At 40.3% G+C, this 22862-nt stretch overlaps 1 protein-coding gene across 3 annotated transcripts; it reads left to right on the top strand.

The window, feature by feature from the left end:
• The first annotated feature begins 1852 nt into the window (after positions 1-1852).
• On the top strand, positions 1853-22761 carry LOC136218130 (protein MAINTENANCE OF MERISTEMS-like). 3 transcript variants are annotated; one of them, XM_066004887.1, is made up of 7 exons: positions 1853-2110; positions 17361-17546; positions 17644-18198; positions 18765-19041; positions 19142-20094; positions 20185-20609; positions 22619-22761. In XM_066004887.1, exons 3-7 carry the CDS (start codon positions 18154-18156, stop codon positions 22650-22652), a joined length of 1734 nt encoding a protein of 577 aa, XP_065860959.1. In that variant the 5' UTR covers positions 1853-2110; positions 17361-17546; positions 17644-18153; the 3' UTR covers positions 22653-22761. The 3 variants fall into 3 exon arrangements, with proteins under 3 accessions (XP_065860959.1, XP_065860957.1, XP_065860958.1); XM_066004885.1 differs by lacking the exon at positions 22619-22761 and adding an exon at positions 20678-20915 and having other exon boundaries at positions 20185-20595; XM_066004886.1 differs by lacking the exon at positions 22619-22761 and adding an exon at positions 20678-20915 and having other exon boundaries at positions 17361-18198; positions 20185-20595.
• The last annotated feature ends 101 nt before the right edge of the window (positions 22762-22862 follow it).

Below are 22862 nucleotides of genomic sequence, written 5' to 3'. Positions count from 1 at the left end.
TAACTAATTATAAGTATAATAAATAATTATAATTATAAATAAGGGAAAAGTACAAAAATAAACCTTGTGGTTACACCTATTTTCGATCGCACCTCTGTGGTTTAAAAATTTACAAAATGGTACCTTGAGGTTCATTCCGTTAGCAAATACATACCAAATTGACCAACAGTGTTAAAAGTCAAAAGCAAAAGAGTTAATTTGGTCCTTATATTTATTTATTTTATAAATTAACCCCATTTATTATCTAATTATCACAAACAAACCCCAAAATAAAAAATAAAAATCAAATATACCATCTTCTTCATCTCTCTTTAATTTTTTATTTTTCTTATTCTTTCTCTCTCCTCTTTATAAATTTCTATCTCTAAAATCAACTGAATTTCTTTAAAATATGAAAAACATCTCTAGTCTTTTAGTTATTCATTATTGAGGAATTTACAAAACGAAAGTTAATGTGCATGCATGGTATCTCCTAATTTCAATCTGTATGAATAGGAGGTGGATGCCTTCACTGATTCAGCCTTCAAGGTAATCCTGGAGTAGTATGTTTACTCCAGGAACTCAAAGATGATCAATGGATGCAAGTTGTAGCCGCCGAGTTCAACATCCCTACCACCGGCTTCTTGACTCCGCTCTCCGAATCCAATGTTTTTCGGCTTCCCAGATTCCGTCTTCGATGGTTCAGTCCGATTTATGAGGTTTGCTAATTTATGCTTTTATTTCTTTCTTTCTATGAGGAGTAATGAAAGATCAATTCTACAATTTTGTTTTGCCGGTGAAGATTTGTGGGCATGTTACTTTAGCAGCCTCACATGCGTAATTTCAAATAGAGTAAAAGAATGCAAAATCAAATCATCCCATCCCACCAATTTTTATTGTGTTTTCTGTCTTCATATCTCCGAAAGCAGAGGTTTTGGATAAAAATGAAAACATTGGTTAATTGGAATTAAGTACCTTAATAACAGCAAACTCAATTGATTTTAGAGAGAGAAATTAATAAAAAGAGGAGAAAGAGAAGATAGAGAAAGAAGAAGAAAAATAAAAAATTAAAAAGAGATAGGGAAGATGATGTATTTGATTTTTATTTTTTATTTTGGAGTTTGTTTGTGATAATTAGATAATAAAGGGGGTTAATTTATAAAATAAATAAATATAAAGATCAAATTAACTCTTTTTCCTTTGACTTTTAACACCGTTAGTCAATTTAGTATGCATTTGCTAACGGAATGAACCTCAATGTACCATTTTGTAAATTTTTAAACCACAGGGGTGCGATCGAAAATAGATGTAACCACAAGGTTTATTTTTGTACTTTTTCCTATAAATAATATACAAATAATAATAATTCTATATAAATAATTAAATTGTAATAAGTAATTATAAATTATATATATCTTCTGGATCTGGACGAGTGAAATGTCACGTCCGTACCTAATTTATTATTTGTGATGAAAGTTGATTTCAATTGAGAGTATTTTAATTATATGATTAAAATCAAAGAAAATTTTGCAGATTAATTTGAATTTACTTTTGAGAATAATATTTCTACAACTCATTTAATTCAATTAGATCCGAGATAACATTTTCGAGTAATTTTTTTATATTTTTACAAGAATTGAGATTCATTATAGACACCGAATTTTCTTTTATCGAATCAAGAAAACAACAAATATGGATAGAAATGTGATAAATAAGGTCTAATTATATGAATTAGAAGAATTGGGATTTAATTGAAAGGTTAGCATAAATTAAAGAGGGAATTATAACACTAAGGGACTTAACTGAAAATTTTAGTAGTTTGGAGGATTTAAATTAAATTTTTTCTAAATCTAGCTGTCTAACATAACCAGTTCTTCGTGATTTGGGGAAGGAGGAGGGCGGTCGACTTTCTCTCTCAACTCCATGGATACCGACCTCCTTTTCTCTCAAAATTTCACTCTCGAATACTCTCGATGGGGCTTTCCTAACCGTCTTCTATGGTTCTCGCTCAGTTCAGACCTTTAGGAGGCCTCATTGGACCAGTTCGGATGATAGCAGCGGCAGTTTCCGTCTCTGATGTAGAAGTTGAGTTTTTTAGGAGTTTCGGTCGGTCTATAACTCACATGCAAAGGTAAGTTTGAGGTTTGTGACCCTTTGCTCTCCCTATTCCCCTCTCTGACTTTGATTCTTCTTCTTATTTCGGATTCCTGCGTGTTCTAAGAACTCCTAGAGGCAGAAAGGTTATTTTGAGTCTTTTGATTTGAAATGGGTGTTTAGCTGTGTTGTTAGATGTTGCTTGTTCATGAGGTGAGACTGATATTTGTTGGCTCTAGCTTTGGTTTGTGTATTCGTTGTTGTTCTCTTTGCATTTTCCCTTTGATTCCGTAAAGGAAATCCTGCATTCTACTTATTCCTGGCTGTTGTTGTTTGTCTGAGATCATTATGTTTTTCTTAAGGGTCATTTTAGACCCTCACTTGTAGCTTTAGTTTAACCTGTCTATTACCTGTGTACAGCTTAAACATTTTGATTATAGTAAGGTCAGATTTGCAAAGGTTAGAAAAATTCACTTGGAAAGTCAATTTTCTTAGCAGTTATATGGTATTACCATGTTGATAAATTAACTTTGTAAGGATAAGAATCAAACATATATCAAGGACTAATCTGATACAATATTGAAGTACTAACCTTTTAACTAATGCTTGAGAAAACTCATTCGGTATTGAGAAATAATGAGTCTGAATTCAGTTGTAGATATGTAATTAATCTAAATCTTTCGTCATGGGTGGGGAGAAATTGTTCCTCGTGGCTTCCGAGATTAAATATCATGACAAGGGACCATTGTTTCATTGCTGGAAGTGATTGTAGATTTAGGTTTTGGAGTTGGTCTTTAAGTACATTTTTGTTGTGTTCACTAACGTGAGTTGTTTGGTTTTGAGTTGCTTTTGAGTTGAATGGTTCAGTAAACAGAGTCATGTTAGACTCAAGTTGATTCGATTGATAAAGAGAGTCGCGTTAGACGTTAAATGAGATTCTTTGGTAAAAGAGTCGTTTTAGGCTTTGAGTTGGGTTTTGTGTAATAAAAGGAGTTGTGTTAAACTTGGAGTTGGTTTGTCTGCTTAATGTTATGAAATTCATAACTAAATAAAGAATAAAATAAAATCAAATGTATACGACCTAAGGCAACCATACTATATAAATTTATTCTACACAAATCCGAAAAAAGACGAAAGCTTATTCGGTATATGTCAGATATGAATTTTCTTCATGAAATGGAACATGGATATAATTGAATTCTTTTTTTTTTTTGGTGAACAAAAGTTTAGGTAAGGGTAGGTCTACCCACTCCCTAGGTCAGGGCAAACCATAGACCTCGATGAGGGTTTATAGTGGAATTTACAGATCACCTACCAATGAGGACTAAATTTTGACGGAGTGGGGAATCGAACCTCAAACCTGTCAAGCAGAGATTCAACGCCTTACCACTCGGACCAATTCTCATTGAATTCTTTAACACAAGTGGAATAGAATGAGAATAATGAATGATCTTATAAGAGAATTTATTTAACTAATAGAAACAAGAACAAAGATGATGTAAATTGAATTCTTCTTATGCTTATGGGTGTATGGTAACAGGTATGGAGTAAAAAGAATCTAGCAAGTAATTATCAACTGGTATTTAGTTTATAAGTAGATTAACTTCTATAAAGTTTGAATTATCATTTTTGGTTTGTTAACCATATTATTGCTAGAATTTTTTTTTTTGAGTTGTCGTAATAATAGTTTAGTTAGAAAAATAAATTATTTAGATGGGTAGAACTACGTGGCTTTGATTCCCGATTTAAATATTAAAGGATGAACCGGGATACGTAGGAAGTTTGATAAAATTATCGAGTCCAAGCCAAATAAAAAATAAATTTTAAATAGTTTTAATAAACATTTTAATTAGGAAAATTGGGTGAAGAATATAATAGGTTAAAAGATAATCCGGTTGAATTAATAGTGATGCGTTAATAAGCTTTTACGCTTAAAAAAAGTGATCGGTCGATTCCGTAGAAGATAGGGTTGTCTTGTAGATAGGTAGACGTTCGTCATCTTGTCTTTCCATCGTATCCGATGCCATTTAGGGTCGGGTGTGACACGAAATTAGGTCGAACGAGATCTGGACAGCTCCTCCTCCAAGGCTGCCGGAGACATCTTCCGTTCCGCCTTCATCGTTTACCTCCGCTGTCCGCCTGCCGTCCACGTCACTACGTTGTCGGTTCGTTCCTTCGCAGTCTGTCAGCGTGGCTGCCGCCATCTCGCATTGTTGTCTGGTCTGCCTTGCTGTTCGAGTTGTCCGGCGAGGAAAGGTTCAGGAATATTTCTGGTGACAGGCAGTTGAAGAAGGCGATCACAGATCCAGTGAGGGACTCTAATTGATGGCTTGAATCTCCAATGGCATTTGTATAAGATATAACATGATTTGACTTAAAATTATTTAATTAATTATTGTGAATGATAAGAAAATGGAGGGTTCAATTAATCCCACTTTTCACGAATTTGATTGGTGGATCAAAATTGAAGATCACCCTCCTGCTTCATCAAATTCTCACATCCGCCACTTAATTAATTCCTCTTAGCAATTTGTGGATCGTTCTCTCCTCTCCTACGTTTCTCGCACCAGTCTTGCGGTTTCTCTCTTGCTGGTTTGGTTGCGGGTTTGATTGAGCGGGAGATTTAAGTGAGGGCGATTATGATCTGCTGTTTTTCCTTTGCCTTTTGCTTCTATTTCACTGGTTCTTCCATGGATTACTTGGATAATTATCTTAGTATAGGAGTTCTATTCAATCCTAGGGCCACTGTTCCACAATTGTACGGAGTTCCGCCGCCGTCGCAATCGGGATTGAAAACTCCGCCGCTGCAATCGGGATTGAAGTCGGATAAATCAAATTCTGGGGTTTTAGGAAGATCATTTGCAAAGGTTCTTGCTGGGAATTTGGATTCGACACCCATCTCATCTGCTGTGATTTCAGATATTGGAGGTCTTAGATCGGTAAGAATTAATCAGTCTGCTTATGATAGACAGGCTGTTGTGTGTTCGTCTTCTCTTATTGGTAGGTTAATTCTCAACAAGGGGCACGCCCCATGGAAGGTCCCTACTTTGAAGGAAGCGTTAACAAAACTTTGGGGTTTGAAGAAACCTTGGCGCCTAATTTCTATTGGGAGAGGATTTTTCCATGTTGTTTTGGATTCTCAGGAGATTAAAAATCAGCTTCTCGCGCGGGGAATTATTAATATTAAGCCGGGAACCTTTCGCTTGCAACCATGGATTTCAGACTTTGACCCTTATGCTGTGAAATCAACGAATGCCCAGGTTTGGGTTAGATTATACTCTCTTCCGTGGGAATACTGGGATCCCCAAATTCTGTCAGATATTGCTAAGGGCATAGGCGGGCTTATCAGATTTGATAATACCACTCTTGAAGGTGACTTTGGGCATTATGCCAGGATGTTAGTTGATGTTGATTTGATTAATGATCTACCTGTTAAACTGGGTATTGAACGAGAGGGTAAGTGACGCGGCCTCACGCGGTTGAGGCCGATCTTAGGGATAAGTGTACCCCGTCGTTATCAAGTAATAAAATTCTAGAAAAGTCCAGGTATCGTCCACAGGATTTATTTCTGCAAGTATCGAATTACTTGGTCTCAGGTGTTATCTAGGCTTTGGGGGTTTTGAGTTTGGTTTTGCTTAAGTTAGTCTACTCCTAGGTTGAATTATACTATCCCTAGCTAAGTTATCTAATTCTAACTAAGTTATTCTACGCCTAATTAAGTTACTCTACCCCTAATTAAGTTAAACTACTCCTAGGTGATCTTTTACCAATGCAATTATCCGAAGGAACATGAAGGGATACGATGATAATGAAAATAGATTGTTGAAGCAATTGAATTAAAACCTAATCTAAGTCATTTGTGTCCGAGGCGATTAACCCTACCTATCCTCCTGAGGTCCCTAGTTCGTGATTCCCTTGTAAGGCCGAAACTAGCTCTAAGGCTCAGCAATTTGGGCTTAATCTTCTATAGGGTCGTCAATCCTATAGGCACTGACTAGGTCAGATTCAGCTCGCAATATGTGCCAACTTAATTTTGGGATTATCGAATAAGTTAAACCAATCAGACAAAACGTAAGACAAAGATTAAAGCAATAAACCAATTGAATAAATAAAACTATAATATATATCAAAGATGAAAGTATTGTCACGAAGATACAATGAGCCTAGGATTCATAACATGGATCAGAGGCTAGACAGAATATAAAAGAAGAAAAATCCCTTTCAGGGAACCTGTCTACCAATGCAGGCGTCTTCCTAGGACTTAAGGATGGAGCTTGAGCAATCCTCGGTGAGCGGAGCTTCGGAGGTGTCTTCAATGGAGGTTTGAAGGATATGGAGGAGGTGGAGAGGATTTCTCAAGGTGAAAGCTAAGAAAATTACAAAGATAAAAGATATCTAATTTACAATGAAAAAGTTCTATTTATAGTTGTAGCTTGGGCCTTCTTTTTAACCTATTTCATGTCCTTATGCAGGTGGGAAGTCGTGGGACCAGTCGTGGAGTCGTGTAGCGTTCGCAGTAGTCTGCCGCTACGTATTCAAGACCCGAAAGCCTTCGGTCCATATTCTGCTCAAAGTTAGTGAACCGTTGGTCCATCTGTTGAACAGTGTTAAAGGTCCGTAGGTTAAGATCTCTCATTTCTGCCATCATGGTGTTGATGACTTGAAACTGGGCCTCCGTCCCCGGCGCTTGGTTTTCCATTTGGTCTCCTGCTGCGGCAGTTCCTTCTTCCTCAGATTCTCCCTGTTCTTCTTCTCCCTGTTGTGGTGGGTTTCGTGCTCTTTTCTGCACCCTTCTGCTAGAGCTTGCTCCTCCTGATGAGTTCCTGTTTAAAACTGAATGGAAAGTAGATCTCCCCAGAAATGTGGAGTTAAGCAAAGTTGGGTAGAAACCAGCTTCCTGAATGTCCAAATCTTTGAATTGGCTATCAAGGAAGTTGGTAACCAAATGTCCAAGGCCAACGGACCCGCGTTTTTTACTTGTTTGGCTTGAAAAGCCTTCAAAGATGACTTTGATATTATTAACGGGTTTATGGTTGGCCACACACCACAGTATGAGCAATTCTGTCTTTGAGATCTTATTGCTCTCATTTTTGCCTAACAAGTTGTGAGCCACAAACTTGTGTACAAGGTTTAACAATGGGTCTAAAAGGTGGACTGGGCTAGCAGTGCGGGAGTCAAATTCTGATAAGCCTGTTAATTGTTCCCAAGCTTTATCTTTTGTCATGGGTTCCTCAAAACCCGAGACTGCCTCTGGATGGTTATAGACTCCCATCAAAGCTGCTAACGTAGTGTCACTGAGACGATATGGTCTACCGTTCAGTCTGAAAGAATGCTTACCACACCCCGCAGGCAGCTCCTTTTTCAAGGTGGTCAGAAATTCTACAGTGAAGTTGTAATACACTAGGGTCCTTTTTGTGGCCAGTCTATGCCAACCGTGGAATTTTAGGATTTTATTGAAATCCTTTTGCAGACCTATAGATGCTAGATATTTTTGGTCAACAATGATCAGAGTGGCAAGTTCTTGCCTAGAAAACCAATGATACAACAGCCCCTCTCGCTCACCGACCAGTCCAAAAAGTGGGTTATACTTAGCTTGTAGGGCGTCACTGAATTCGATGTCAGAGTCGGCTTCATTGTCAACCGTGATCGTGGCCTTGCCTTTCCTTCCCATAGTACCTGAGAGATAGACCAAACAGACTAGTTAGAATTTCTTCACAAATATAAACATAAACCCCCAAACAACCAACAATTAGGCATAAACCATAGCTTAGAAACTTAGGGACCAAAACCATGAGCTTTCAGTCCCTAAGTAATTTACCCGTAATTCCAAATTCGTGCAAAATCAACGATGCCCAGTGACCAAAATGTGTTAAGAATGTGATGTAGAATTCCATTGGCAAGTTTTCAACTATAAACTGAATAGTTGGAATTTGAGCTAAAATGGAGATTTTACCCAAATTGAGCAATTTCTCCAAACATTCATAAATTAAGAACAAAAATCATACCCAAACCACATATTGATCATAATGAAACTATATATTGCAAGAATATCAAGAATTAAAAGCAAATAAAAGGTTATTTGAGAAAAAAGATAAAAAAACCCAAAACTCAGGTTTATCCCAAATCTCAAAAATTAACACCCTAAACTAAAATCTAAACCTATAAACATGTTAGAAATAAAAAATAGGTAAGAATGCATACCTTAGTTGTTGAATTCGGGTTAGTATGGAGGATTTGGGGTTTAGGTTTGGGAAAAAGAAAAAGAGAGAAGGAAAGAAAGAAAAGAATAAAAGAAAGAAAGAAGAAGGAGGTAAGGAAGGGGATGATGAGTCATCCCCTAACCTTATTTTATTTTTTTTAATTCGGGATTTTTAGAAATCCCGAACGGCCCCGTGTCGGTCGAGCTGGCTCGGCCGACCGGCTGGGCGAGCAGGGCGTGAAAAAAATATGTTTTTTTTTTTTTTTAAAGAGAGAGTATGGGGTGCAAATACGAATTAAAAACTAACAACCAAATTTAACCAAAACAAAGAAAAAAGAAAATTGTAGAAATAATTGTTCAAGCTTTGAATTTAAACCGAGGAGAACTCGATTTCTCCCCCTTACTCAATCCTTTCTCAGGATCTTTGGATTCTTCTCCGTTGTGCTTGGGAGAGAACCCTGTGGCCTTTCCTGCCTGTCCCTATTGATCTGGGCTACCTGATTGCTCAGATCCTTGCAGAAAGCTTCATTGTTGGCAAGCCTAGCCGAGATCTCCTTTAAGAGAGTAACCACCTCGTCAGATTCCTTAGGAGGTTGCATTGGTCCTTGATTCTGCTGTTGATATGGGGGCATGCCAAGCCCCTGATCTTTATGTTCTTGAACAAAACCGCTGGGAGGTCGAAGCACATTTTGATTTGAATTCCCGTAAGATAGGTTCGGGTGCTGAGGCCTCCTATAGTTATTGTTGTTGTAGGAGTTGTGGTTGTTGGGGCTGTAGTTGTTATAGTTCTGGTTGTATCTCGGTTGCCCCCCAACATAATTGACCATCTTCACCCCGTCTCCAGTGAAAGGGCTACCTGCCTGACAATCCTTTCCATGGTGGTCGCCGCCACAGTGCACACAGGTGGGAGGTTGGCTGAATCTAGCCAACATGACATCTATCTTCCTACTTATATCCGCAACACTCGGATTTTGTTCTTGTTCTTCCACAGCAAACACCCGCTGTCTTATGGGGCCAGCGAGTTTCTGTTCTTGCCACTTCACACTCTTCCTAGCCAGCTTATTAATCATGTCATACGCCTCTGTTGCTGTCTTTCTGAACAAATCTCCACCCGCTGCGGAGTCTACAATAGCCCTGTTAGTGGGTGTCAATCCGTGATAGAAGACGCTCACCAATTGATGCTTAGGTATGTCATGATGAGGGCACATGCGCAACATTTTTCTGAATCTGGTCCAAGATGTATGGAGCGCTTCGTGCTCAGGTTGGTGGAATGAGGTGATCTCACCCTTGAGCATCGCTGTCTTCGAGGGAGGAAAGTAGTAGGACAAGAATTCCTTCTCCAATCCTGCCCAAGTCGTGATTGATCCGGGCTCCAGTGTTCTTAGCCATTCCAAAGTTTGCCCAGTTAGAGAAAATGGGAACAACTTCAGCCTAGCAGCATCTTGAGGAACCCCATTTGTTCTCGTAGTGTCTGCGCACATTAGGAAGCGATCCAGATGATCATTCGGGCTCTCATGTGCCTCCCCTCCAAACAATCCGGTCTGTTGAATCAAGTGAATTATACCCGACTTGATTTCGTATGTGTTGGCCGGAATATTCGGAGCGGCAATGCCGGACAGATGCTGGTGTCGGTGTGGTGCCAGGATCTCACTCATCAGACGAGTGTCAGTTTCTGGCCCGGTGTTCTCAGCGTTCCGTTCATTGTTCCGTTCATTGTCAGTCATTTTGATAGGCTCGATGATCTCGTCTTGCTTCAGTTTTCCAATCTGTTTGCTCCCGCGAAGAGTACGTTCAAGTTCAGGGTTAAGAGGGACACACGGTATTCTCGCTGATCTTGTAGGCATATGCTGAGAAGAAATAAATACAAGAAATAAATGAAAGCAGAAATTTTTCCTATGAAAGAAAATTATACACATCATACAAGGTCGCACAGTTTTATACAAGTATTCTTATTTATTGACAGATATAGATTGGTGTATATGGTACAAACTAGTAGAGATAAACAAGTATGTATAAGTATGAATCAGAATATGAACAAATATAAATATAAGAATGAACAAGTATAAAAGGTATAAACAAGCACAAACAGACAAGTATAGATGAATTTGACAAGTATAAATATACGTTTGTATAAACAAGTATAAATAAGAATAGGTATGAACAACTACACGTTTCATGAGAAAACACGGTAGATATAAACAAGTATAGAAATGTCATATATACTGAGGTATAAACGAATAAACAAGTATTTGCATATATAAGTATGAATATGAACAAGTATAAGTATAGACAAAGAATATTCACAAACGATATAAACAAGGATATTCACAAAAAGAATCGTATATAAACAAGTGTATATATAAACAAGTATATGTATAAACAGGTATAAATATGAACAAGTATAAACAAGTGTATGTATAAACAAGTATATATATAAACAAGTATAAATGATATAAACAAGGATATTCACAACGAATGTCTAAACTAACAAATCGACATTTGGTTCGATATTGCAGAAGAAATAAATCCCCGGCAACGGCACCAAAAACTTGACGCGGCCTCACGCGGTTGAGGCCGATCTTAGGGATAAGTGTACCCCGTCATTATCAAGTAATAAAATTCTGGAAAAGTCCAGGTATCGTCCACAGGATTTATTTCTGCAAGTATCGAATTACTTGGTCTCAGGTGTTATCTAGGCTTTGGGGGTTTTGAGTTTGGTTTTGCTTAAGTTAGTCTACTCCTAGGTTGAATTATACTATCCCTAGCTAAGTTATCTAATTCTAACTAAGTTATTCTACGCCTAATTAAGTTACTCTACCCCTAATTAAGTTAAACTACTCCTAGGTGATCTTTTACCAATGCAATTATCCGAAGGAACATGAAGGGATATGATGATAATGAAAATAGATTGTTGAAGCAATTGAATTAAAACCTAATCTAAGTCACTTGTGTCTGAGGCGATTAACCCTACCTATCCTCCTGAGGTCCCTAGTTCGTGATTCCCTTGTAAGGCCGAAACTAGCTCTAAGGCTCAGCAATTTGGGCTTAATCTTCTATAGGGTCGCCAATCCTATAGGTACTGACTAGGTCAGATTCAGCTCGTAATATGTGCCAACTTAATTTTGGGATTATCGAATGAGTTAAACCAATCAGACAAAGCGTAAGACAAAGATTAAAGCAATAAACCAATTGAATAAACAAAACTATAATATATATCAAAGATGAAAGTATTGTCACGAAGATACAATGAGCCTAGGATTCATAACATGGATCAGAGGCTAGACAGAATATAAAAGAAGAAAAATCCCTTTCAGGGAACCTGTCTACCAATGCAGGCGTCTTCCTAGGACTTAAGGATGGAGCTTGAGCAATCCTCGGTGAGCGAAGCTTCGGAGGTGTTTTCAATGGAGGTTTGAAGGATATGGAGGAGGTGGAGAGGATTTCTCAAGGTGAAAAGCTAAGAAAATTACAAAGATAAAAGATATCTAATTTACATTGGAAAAATCCTATTTATAGGCGCGGCTCGGGCCCTTTTCTTGACCTATTTCGTGTCCTTATGCAGGTAGGAAGTCGTGGGGCCGGTCGTGGAGTCGTGGGGGCAGAATTGGTCTTTTTGACCAATTCCCGCAGGTCTGCTCGCCGAGCAGGCACTGCTCGCCCGAGCTGGCCTAAATAGGCCAGTTCGTCGAGCAGTCTTGCCCGGCACGCCTCTGCGCGGTCGCCGAATGCCAAAAGTGTGTTTTTCGCCCGAACTTATCCCTGCGCATGCACAAAAACTCCAGATAGCATTAGTCCAAAGGCTAAATTGACCCGCCAATCGCTTATTTTGAGCAAACGCTTCGTTTGGTGCGACTTTTGACGGATCAATTAGCTTCAAAAGATAACGGAATTATAATATGCATGCCATTTCGGTCGTATTTGCCTAAATTGATCATAAAACGAGCCTAAACAACGAAAAGTAAATAAAACATTTCCAATTTCTAACTAACTCACACAAAAGCATTTAAATGCGAGAATTGCTCGCTTATTAACTAAATAACGCTAAAAACCGTCCTAAAACCGTACCCAAAGATAGGGGTTTTTTTGACCCCTATGAGTAAGCAAATATGGATTGATGTTGTGTATGAACGGCTCCCGAGCTTTTGTAAAGTATGTTCAAATATTGGTCACATGGCATATGATTGTAGGAAAAATATAAAACCAATTGGAGTTCGGAAGGAGCAAGAAAAAGCTTCAGAGGCTGTGATCAGTGAAAGGAAGCGTGTCATGGTTTCACAGAATAGGACACTGGGGAAAAAGCCAAACCATGTGCAGAATGTGGTTCCGGTTCAGCAGGTCACTTCCCGGATTATTTCAGAGCTTGGGCCTTCTGCTGCTGCTCGAACCCTGGTGGAGGAGGTTGATTCGGCTTTGCCTGGCAGTCCGCAGATCAGAATGGAAGATGAGATTATTTGCGATGATGCTGATCGGCCAGCATCTCCTGGGATGGATAATATTCTTCCTGTTTGTAAGGGTGTCGATTCAACGTCTGAATCATCTTCGCACACTAAATCATGGGCTGATATGGCAGAGGAGGAGGAAAATAGCTGGAACATTGTCAACGCTAAGAAAGGAAGGCGCAGGGAAAGAATAATGACAACAACGGAGAATTTGCCATCTCGCGATAAGCGAGCCAGTAAACCTCCGGTTCGTTTTAAATGATTGTTCTTTTTTGGAATTGTAGGGGTATCCAAAATAGGGATACCCAGGGTTACTTATATAGTTTGTGTTTGCTTCATAAACCGGATTTTTTCTGTCTGGCTGAGCCTATGGTGGAGTTCAACTCAGTGAGTGATGCCTTTTGGCGAAAACTTGGTTTTTCTTTGGTGGCCATGAATAATAGGGAGCTTCCTACTCTTTGGGTTTTTGCTAGGAGTAATTCCTCTTTTGCTTCTAGTATCCATGTTCGGCATGATCAATATGTTATCCTGAGTTTGCCGACTTTGAATACTTTTGTTTGTTTTGTTTATGGAAGTGTTTGGGCAAATCGTCGTGTTAATATGTTTGAGGATATTTTGGTTCATCAAAGTAGATTAAAAGGGAATTGGATTCTCATTGGTGATTTTAACGCGGTCCTTGGCTCTCATGAGAAATCTAGTCGGCCTCCTGCTTCGCGACCGTGTAGAGAGTTTCGTGAGTTTATTGACTCAGGGATTTTTGTTGATCTTTCTACACAGGGGGCGTTTTTTACATGGTCCAATGGCAGAGCTGGTTCTGCGAGAGTTGAAAGTCGTCTGGATCGTGTTTTGCTATCTACTTTGTTCACAGATTTTCGGGATTCAGTTAGCTGCAATGCTTTGTCGCGTCATCATTCTGATCATTGTCCTTTGTTGTTCAGCTGTTCAAAGGGTAATCGGATTGCTTCTCGTTTTAGATTTCAATCTATGTGGAGTATGCACCCGAGTATTAGGGAGGTTATTGCCAATTTTTGGAATGGGACTCATCCTAGATTGCCTCCAATGCAAGCTTTGTGTGATAAACTAAGGAGGCTTCGCCCTGTCCTGCGCTGCTGGAATAAAGAAATTTTTAGGGATATTGATGCCAATATTACTGCTGCTGAATCTCAGCTGGCTCTGATTCAGGCGGATATTTCTGAAAATGGACACTCTTCTAATCTTCATCATGCTGAGCTTAATGCACATGCCCATCTTGATAATGTTCTGCGCCAAAAAGAGGCTTTCATGCGTGACAAAATCAGGGTTAAATGGCTAAAAGAGGGAGATCGGAACACTAGCTTTTTTCATCGTATGGCTTCCACTCGCGCTGCGGCCTCTGGGATATCGGTCCTGCAAATTGGGGATGAAATGGTCTCTGATCCACAAATAATTAGTACGCATATTGCTGATTTTTACTCAAATTTGTTTAAAAATGAGGACACTCTGCCACATAATTATGATTTAGTTTATGATGTTGTTCCGCGTATGGTCTCTGACTCGGATAATGAATCGCTAATTAAATGTCCGAATATTAATGAGGTTCTCGCTTGGCTGTTTTTTCAATGGATAAAGGCAGTTCGCCTAGACCTGACGGGTTTACTGGGGTTTTCTTTCAGTCTTTTTGGGATATTGTTGGATTGGACGTCTTTGCTATGGTCAAAAGTTTTTTTACGAGTGGTTTGCTTCATCCTGGTTTGAGTTCAAGCATTATGGTCTTTATTCCGAAAATTGAGGGGGCACTTTCTTTGAATCATTTTAGGCCCATTGCTATGAGCAACTTCAGCTATAAAATTATTGCAAAAATTCTGGCAGACAGGTTGGCTTTGGTTGCTTCCCGCATTGCATCACAGAATCAGTTTGGTTTCATTCCTAGAAGGAGTATTCATCAATGCATGTCCCTGGCTTCGGAGGGCACTAATATGCTTCGGAAAAGATGCTTTGGCAGAAATTTGGCTTTAAAGGTGGATATCAAGAAAGCATTTGATACGATAAACTGGAATTTTTTATTGGCTGTAATGGATGCGTTTGGTTTTTCTTTACAATTCAGGGATTGGATTTTAAACATTTTATCGGCTGCTCGAATATCAATTCTCAATAATGGTGTCATCAGTGGCTATTTCAAATGCTCTAGAGGGGTTAGACAGGGTGATCCATTATCTCCTATTCTATTTGGAATTGCCGAGGACTTTCTTAGTCGTTGGCTTCTACTTCTGAGTAGCACTGGATGTCTGGATCCGATGCGTTATACCTCATTAGGGGTTTTTCCCACTCACTTATTATATGCGGATGATATTCTTTTATTTTGCAGGGCTTCTATGAATAATCTTGTTGTTATCAAGGAAGTCTTTGAGATGTATGGCTCTATTTCGGGTCAATGTGTTAACTGGAATAAGTCGGAGCTTTTCCTGGGTTCTTTTGTCACTGCTGGATGTGGGAATCATCTGGCCAGTATAATTGGAATTCGTCGAGGGGAGATTCCTTTTCATTATCTTGGTGTCCCGTTATTTTTTGGCCGGCCAAAAACTTCACATTTAAATTGTTTGATGGACAGGGTCCTTGCCCATTTTACTAAATGGAAAGGCAATTGTTTGTCAATGGCTGGTAGAGTTGCCTTGGTAAATTCTGTTATCACTGGGAGCTTTATTCATTCTTTTATTATTTACAAGTGGCCTGCTACGTTGCTCTGCCGTATGACTGAAATTATACGGAATTTTGTATGGTCCGGTTCAATTCACTGTAGGAAGCTGGTAACGGTTCCTTAGAAAGTATGTTGTCAAAATCTCAAAGATGGAGGGCTTGGCATAAAGGATTTGTTTCTTTTAAACAAGGCTCTGACTGGGAAGATGGTTTGGGGCTTAATTCAGGACAACTCGCTCTGTTTTAACTTGCTGAGAACCTGTTTCTTAAACAAAGCGGGACAGCCGCGTCATTTGGTTTTGAACTCGTCTGTTTGGGCTTCGGTTAAGGGCATTTATTTGGAAATTTCGCAACATTGTCTTTGGTGGATCGGTCAGAACTCGACCTTAAACTTTTGGAACGGGGGATGGATGTGTCCCTCACTGGCTGCTCAGGTTGGGTTAACTGCTCGACAACAACGTTCTTGTTCGGATTCGGTTGAAAATTATCTGGATGGAGATAGTTGGAATAACCTGCCTGTGCTTCCTTCAGATGTTGAGGGTAGGGTTCGACGCATTAAGCGTGGAAAGGACGCGGAGGATAAATGCGTGTGGAAGCCTGCTATAGGTGGGGTTCTTACTGTTAAATTGTTGTATGCTTGGCTTAGGGATCCGGTTGATCAGCAACAATGGTGTCGTTTCCTTCGACATCCATGCGTTCCTCCTGCACATTCGTTGGTCGCATGGCGTGCCTATCTCGGCTATTTGCCTACTCACGATAAGCTGAGATTACGTGGATGTTTTATTGTCTCGCGCTGCAGCTTATGGTTGTCTGATGTGGAATCAATTGATCATCTTTTCGTCACTTGTCCGTTTGCTAGAATCATATGGCAAGGTATTAGCTCATTGTTTGGACGCCGGATCAACACAAGCTCGACACTTAAAGCTCTAATAAGTGATGCCATAGTTCAGCGCTTTAGCTCTCAAATTTCTGAATTATGGGCAGTTGCAATTGGAAATTCTATTTGGGCATTGTGGATTACTCGGAATAGATGCATTTTTTAGGATGAAAAACCGGAAACAGTAATGGTTTTAAGACGCATTTGGAGAGCCTTGAGAGAATCTTCTCACACGGGTCGGGGTACTACATGGAATTCGTTAGTGGAAACACAAGTTTTAAGAGAGCTCGGGATTCCTAAAAGGCTTGCTAAAGGGCCGCGAATCATCCCGGTTGTTTGGCAGCTTCCTCCGAGGGATTGGACGAAGATTAACACTGATGCCTCTGTTTTTGGGTTCCTCTGGACCGGCCGGGTGCGGTGGAATTTTTCGCTCAAGTACTGGTTTGTGTCTGGGTGCATTTGCTTTTCCAATCACCAGTTCGTTTGCCTTCCTTGCTGAGTTGTCTGCGGCTGTTCATGCTATTGATTTGGCTTACAACAAAGGTTGGCGGAAGATTTGGATTGAAAGTGACTCTATGTATGTAGTGCAGATGCTGAAAACCAAATCCACATCGGTTCCTTGGGTAATTAGACAGAATTGGTTAAATTGTTTGACACAGGTTGAAGCTATGAACTGTGTTATTTCTCATATTTTCCGCGAAGGCAATCAAGTTGCTGACTCGCTTGCAAACTTTGGACGGACGGCTTCTAGTTTTACGTGGTGGGATGATATTCCGGGCTTTTGTGAATCGGCTTTTCTTCACAATAGGGGAGGATGGTGCTCTTACCGGTTCTCTTGATCATGTTCTGTATTTTTTCTCTTCTCTTTCATTCTTTTGTATTCGGATTTTTTATTTTTTCTTTTAATAATATTGGTTCGGGGGTCATGGGGTTGAGGTCGGGGGTGCCAGCATAGCTGGGATGTCCGTCTTCGGCTCCTCCTCGATAACCAGCCTTTAATAAAAAAAATTATAAATTATATATATAATAAATTATAACTGTTGGTTGGCTACAGACCCTAATCCCTTTATGTCACTCCGTAATTTTTGTCATGATCTAGGGATTAGGAGCGTGGTGTTGAAATCTGAAGCTCCCGTTAATCCACATGTACAATTAGGTGCCTTCTTGCTGGAGCTTTCCAATTAAGCATGTTAATTCTTTCCTTCAGCTCTTCACGATATGGGCCTTTGGTTTGAGCCCCATAATAATGATTCAATTGGTCCTTTATTTATCCTACATTAACAAGGTAAATTAAAATCATACCATCGTGCTCTATTCATTGCAATACATGATTGATCTAAAAGACTAATCATTAGAATTATTGATTTTTTGTTTTTTTTAAGTGTGAGAATGGAGCAGCAGTGGAGTAAGTCGGGAAGGCCCCATAGCCTTAGAGCGCCATTGTCTAAGCCTTATTTGTTAATAAAGTTTTAACAAATAGAATAAATCCATATTATACACATTTAGATATTTACATATGATAATATATCAGAGGTAATATATAAAAATTATTCTTAGATTTTATCAATTAGTTTTTTTTGATAAATTTTATCTATTAGTTTAAGTGGCTAGTTCAAATGTTTTCTTACGGTGTCAACCGTACATTGCTAGGTCAAATATCTTGAATATTGTAGTTTGCAAACTAAATAACATTAACCGTTATATATATATTCAAGTTTTTATTGGCTATTTCACATCTATTATACATGTGGGCGACTATATACCGCACTAAAATTCCGGTTCACCGCCCTGTATTGACCTTTTTGCCCTTCTCATTATTTCAAACATAAGTTTTGAAATTCCAAATCCTCTCAACATCTTTTCCATTCTAAAAAAAACCGACCAAAAACGAGATGGCACGAAGAGGAGGCATCGGCAAAGGATACATGGGTATTACGGTAAGTATTTCCATAAAAAAATTATCAAAATCGTGAGTAATCGGGCCGAAATTCGGGATTAAAATCCCAGAATTTCGCCTAGGCGGGCGCCGGAATCCATCTCCGCCTACGGTGGAACGCATGAACTATGCGTTCCACCGTAGGTGGAGATGCATAGTGTCGAGCGATCCACCTTAGGGTGGATCGCACGGCGCACGCGCTCCACCGTAAGGCGGAGCGCGCGGCGCATGCGATCCACCTTAGGGTGGATCGCTCGACGTACGGTTCCACTTAAGGTGGAACGCGTACAACGCATGCGCTCCACCTTATGGTGGGGCGCATGCGCCACCCGTTTGGCCTAAGGGCCAAACATTTGCGCCGCACTGGTCGGCCCTAAGGCCGACTGGTGCGCCGCACCCGTTTGGCCCTTAGGGCAGGTGGTGTAAACCACCCGCCCAGGCCAAAAAGGGGCAAATTTTGAATTTTTTTTAAAAAAAATTGCACGGACCGGGCGTAGGCAAACCCGAACGTATAGAAAAAAAAATTATGTTAAATTGAATATACCTTATAAATAAATAATATTACAGGATAAGGAGGGAGCTGACCCTAGACGCACGTCTTCACGTCCTGTTACTGCATCTGCTCGGCGGGACCGGGAGGAGCAGCAGCGGTTTATGGCGGACGCCCGGAGGGCACATGCTGCACAAGCGGAGCGTGCTGAGGGACGGGATGAGGCGGCTGGTATAGACATGGACGGGGATGCTTCTATGCATCGTCCTAGTGCTGATACTATCCCCATAGATCGTGGCGTTGTGACGAGGGGTCGAGACGGACGATTTTCTTCTACCGCAACATCTTCTTCTGGTAAGAGAAATTAAAAAATGTGTTTATTTGTATTTGTGTTAATCGTGATTATTGAAAAATATACTAAAAAATTAATGTCTACCGTTTGCTGTAATTTCAGGTAGCAGCAAGCGATCGAGGAGTGTAGAGGATGACTGGGTTGTGAAGGACCCCGTCCCCGGGGGTCCATTTGATGGTGCTGTGATCCCGAGCTTTTTGGGACATATTGCATGTGCTATATGGGCCGGTCAGGACAGGGGCGTCCTTAGGTGTCATACCAGATCAGGGTATTGCACGAAGCTGAGATTATGGTACAGTGGTTCTTTCCGGACGATTCAGTCGCGTATCGAGTCATCTGGCTTGTTCCATTTACCTGGTATTATGCACAGTCACATAGATGCTGCACTGATCACAGCATTTGTTGAGCGGTGGCAGCCAGACACGTCATCATTTCACATGCCATTTGGCGAGATGACCATTTTGATGCATGATGTGTGGGAGATATTGCGCATCCCCGTAGATGGTGCCATGGTGACTGCTGATGCGACTGTTGATGAGCTTAAGGAGTGCGTGATGGATTTGTTTGGGGCGACTCGGGTTGAGTTAGATGCCCGTCATTATGCTTCTGGTGGTATACGAGCCGCTTCCGTCATGGAGCGCTGTGGAGGTGATCGGATTTCTGAGACCCAGGCTATAGCTTGGACGTGGCTGATGCTCGGTTCCACCTTGTTCGTAGACAAGAGTGGTGACCGCATCCGACCTTCTTGTCTATTAGAGGTGCAGGACTCGGCGGCTGGAGCCGTTGGACTTTCTTGGGGATCAGCTGCACTAGCATATCTATACCGTCATCTTGGTATTGCTACCAGAGGAGATTGCGGGCAGATGACGGGTTGTATGACATTGCTCCAGTCCTGGATTTACGAGTATTTTCCTTGCTTCAGGCCACATCGAGAGGCAGTTACAGTTGACCCGGATCTTCCTAGGGCTTCGTTGTGGCCATCTATATCGATGGAGAAGAGCGATGAGCGGTTGAGAGCATTTCGTGCCCGGCTTGATGTGTTGACAGCAGATGAGGTATACTTGCTTTATAATTATAAATACTATTCAATTAAAACAAATTTGTGTATTACTTGTATGTGTTAATGTAATTTTATACATCTGTAGGTCATGTGGATGCCGTATGGCCCTGATGCCATTACTGAGACCCCGAGGACTCTATATTCTGGATGGATACGGTATCGGGATGTGATCGAGCCGTACATGCCGGGGCGATGCCTTCGACAGCTTGGACATGTGCAGACCATTCCTAGACCGATATTGCAGCCTTCTAAGGCTGTTCGCCCGTGGACCAATTTGAAGTATCGTGTAGAGGTGCCAGCTGTGATGGTGCAGGGTATTTGGGACTCTTTTCCCCAGTCGTCCGTCCTTATACTGTCTGTATTCACTCCAGCACATACTCCATCAGATTGTGAGGATCAGTACATGCATTGGTACACCCGTCACTCACACCCTCGTCTACTTCCGGAGATTGTTGCACCCGGACCGGCTGTTTATACTCGCTCGAACAGTGAGATTGTAAGTTATTTTTGGTTTTCTTGACTGGTCTAGTAATGTGAAATGATATTAACCTTATTTTTTGTTCCTTACTTTTTTACAGTGGGTTAGTCGATTATCTGGCTGGGGTGAAACTGTGCTGGATCACATGAGTCATCTGGACGAGGATGCTGCGATTGTATATAGGCAGTCGTTAGAGGAGATTATGGATGCTTGGCATTTGGCCAAGTGAGTTATGACTGTATTTTGTAGTATTTTAGTACTATTTTGACAGAATTTGGTGGATTGATATTTTAGTACTTTTTTGTGGTATGTTTTGTTATTATTGCAAATTTAAGAATACATTAGAACGACATAAATTGCATAAACTGTAAAAATACATTAGAACGACATAAACTGAAAAAAGACATTACAACGACATAAACCGGAAAAAAAGACATTAGTCACTATCTTCTTCGTACACCTGAATGTTTGGTGAAGATGTCGCTGGTACACCTGACTGTATTGCAAGGTATATCTCTTTCTCCTCTGCAATATTCGTCTCATATTCCACAGGAAAAATGTTCCATGGAGCATTTCCTCTATTTCTTGGCCAAGCTCGTCCTGGCAGGTAATCGTTCTTTGAAGCGCTGATACTCTGTAGTACTCGAACCTCTAATTTATAGCGATCCCAATTTTTCACGATCGAGTAAGGATAAGTTCGATGAACCTCATGAGAAATTTCAGACTCTGTCCATCTTAAAAAGATGATGGAGTTGAATTTTTTTTTAGGGATGATTCCCCTCTGATTATCACGCAATAGTCTGGCGAACATAGCTTTCCAGTCATCAATAGGCATAAACCACTTCAGAAATGTTTGAATATGACTAGGAATATTTCCTTCATTCAAATTGTTCAACCATTCCTCTAGAGCAAATTCAAAAGGCATGTAATACATATAACATAAGAACCACAGCATGTGTAGTGAGTATATTGGAAACTCACCAGCAGACGGAAGCTTGAAGCAAAACATATGCTTTTCTCGGGAGGAAAATTAGGGAACTCGTTGGTAAAATCAGATGAAGCCATTTATGTTTGAGAGTTTTCGTTGATCGTAATGTAAAGAGTAAATGTGGATAACTGAAGTAGCAACATTGTTTAATTTTATAGATGGAGAATATAGACGTTGGAATATAGACGTTGGAATATAGACGTTGGAATATAGACGTTGGAACATTACAGAACCACACAAAATTCATCACAATTCACCTGTAACATTACAGAACCACACAAAATTTATCAATATTCACCTGTAACATTACAGAACCACACAAAATTCATCACAATTCACCTGTAACATTACAGAACCACACATAATTCATCAGAATTCACCTGTAACATTATAGAATATCAACCACTAATATCCCCTAAGTTGGGCCAATCTGGTCTACTGTGTCACCCTATCCTGATAGAAGCGCTCCCATCTTACAACGCTTTGGCCTCGGTGCACAAACCACCAGTGTACTATAGGGGGCACCGGAAAGTTAGGCGATAAATTTAAACGTATGTAGTGCTGGCAGTGATTCCCTAAATGAGCTATACAAATCTCACGTGATGGTCTTGTAGCAGTCGATGCGGCATACAATGGTAAGATAGTACCACACAACGCTAATGTGTCCCCACCTGAGAAGCCAAATAACATGATAGCAGAATTGTACATGGTAGCAACCGGCCACAAGTCATCCCAAACGATCATCCAATAATCCGACGTACAACCTGCACCGTCCCAACTTACTCTACGAAGAGCTGCATCAACAGTATCAACAAACACTCTTTGATACAAACAACGGTTAGCAATTACTTCATTTCGAATGTGATGCCTAACTGTCTGCCACGCTTCTTCGTCACCAAAAATGTAAGTTGCTACCGTACGGAAACCACAATTTCCATCACCTACAACGTCGTAGTATGATTCGACGCATGGTTTAATTATGCCAACTATTTTATCGGAATGTACGAATTCAGAACCATGATACGTTTTTCCATCTGCATTCATGTATATTAGTGTAAAACAACTCTATATTGCAAAACAGTTATAAAAAAAGTTAGGTTTATCAGATATAATTTACCTGATGAGGCAGCATTATGTACCGAGGATGACGAGCTAATTCTGCCACTTCTACCACGACTCCTAGATGAACTAGTAGAACGAGCCTGTCCACGACGAGTTTCATTATATTCCCAAGAACTCGGCATACGTTTTGTGGATTTGCTCACCTTAGGTCGCCCCCGCACGTTAATTTTGACAT

Source organism: Euphorbia lathyris, chromosome 2 (genome assembly GCF_963576675.1).
Source record: "Euphorbia lathyris chromosome 2, ddEupLath1.1, whole genome shotgun sequence".
In the NCBI taxonomy this organism is placed as follows: Eukaryota; Viridiplantae; Streptophyta; class Magnoliopsida; order Malpighiales; family Euphorbiaceae; genus Euphorbia; species Euphorbia lathyris.
The sequence above is the reverse complement of the archived record's forward strand: the minus strand, read 5'-3'. Positions and strand labels throughout refer to the sequence as shown.

What these genes read in the sequence shown, in the direction of transcription:
- LOC136218130 (XM_066004885.1), top strand. Translation starts at nt 18,154, where the DNA reads ATGGCACGAAGAGGAGGCATCGGCAAAGGATACATGGGTATTACG. An exon ending in TACCGCAACATCTTCTTCTG is followed by an intron (nt 19,042 to 19,141) that starts GTAAGAGAAATT and finishes CTGTAATTTCAG; the next exon opens with GTAGCAGCAAGCGATCGAGG. An exon ending in ATGTGTTGACAGCAGATGAG is followed by an intron (nt 20,095 to 20,184) that starts GTATACTTGCTT and finishes ATACATCTGTAG; the next exon opens with GTCATGTGGATGCCGTATGG.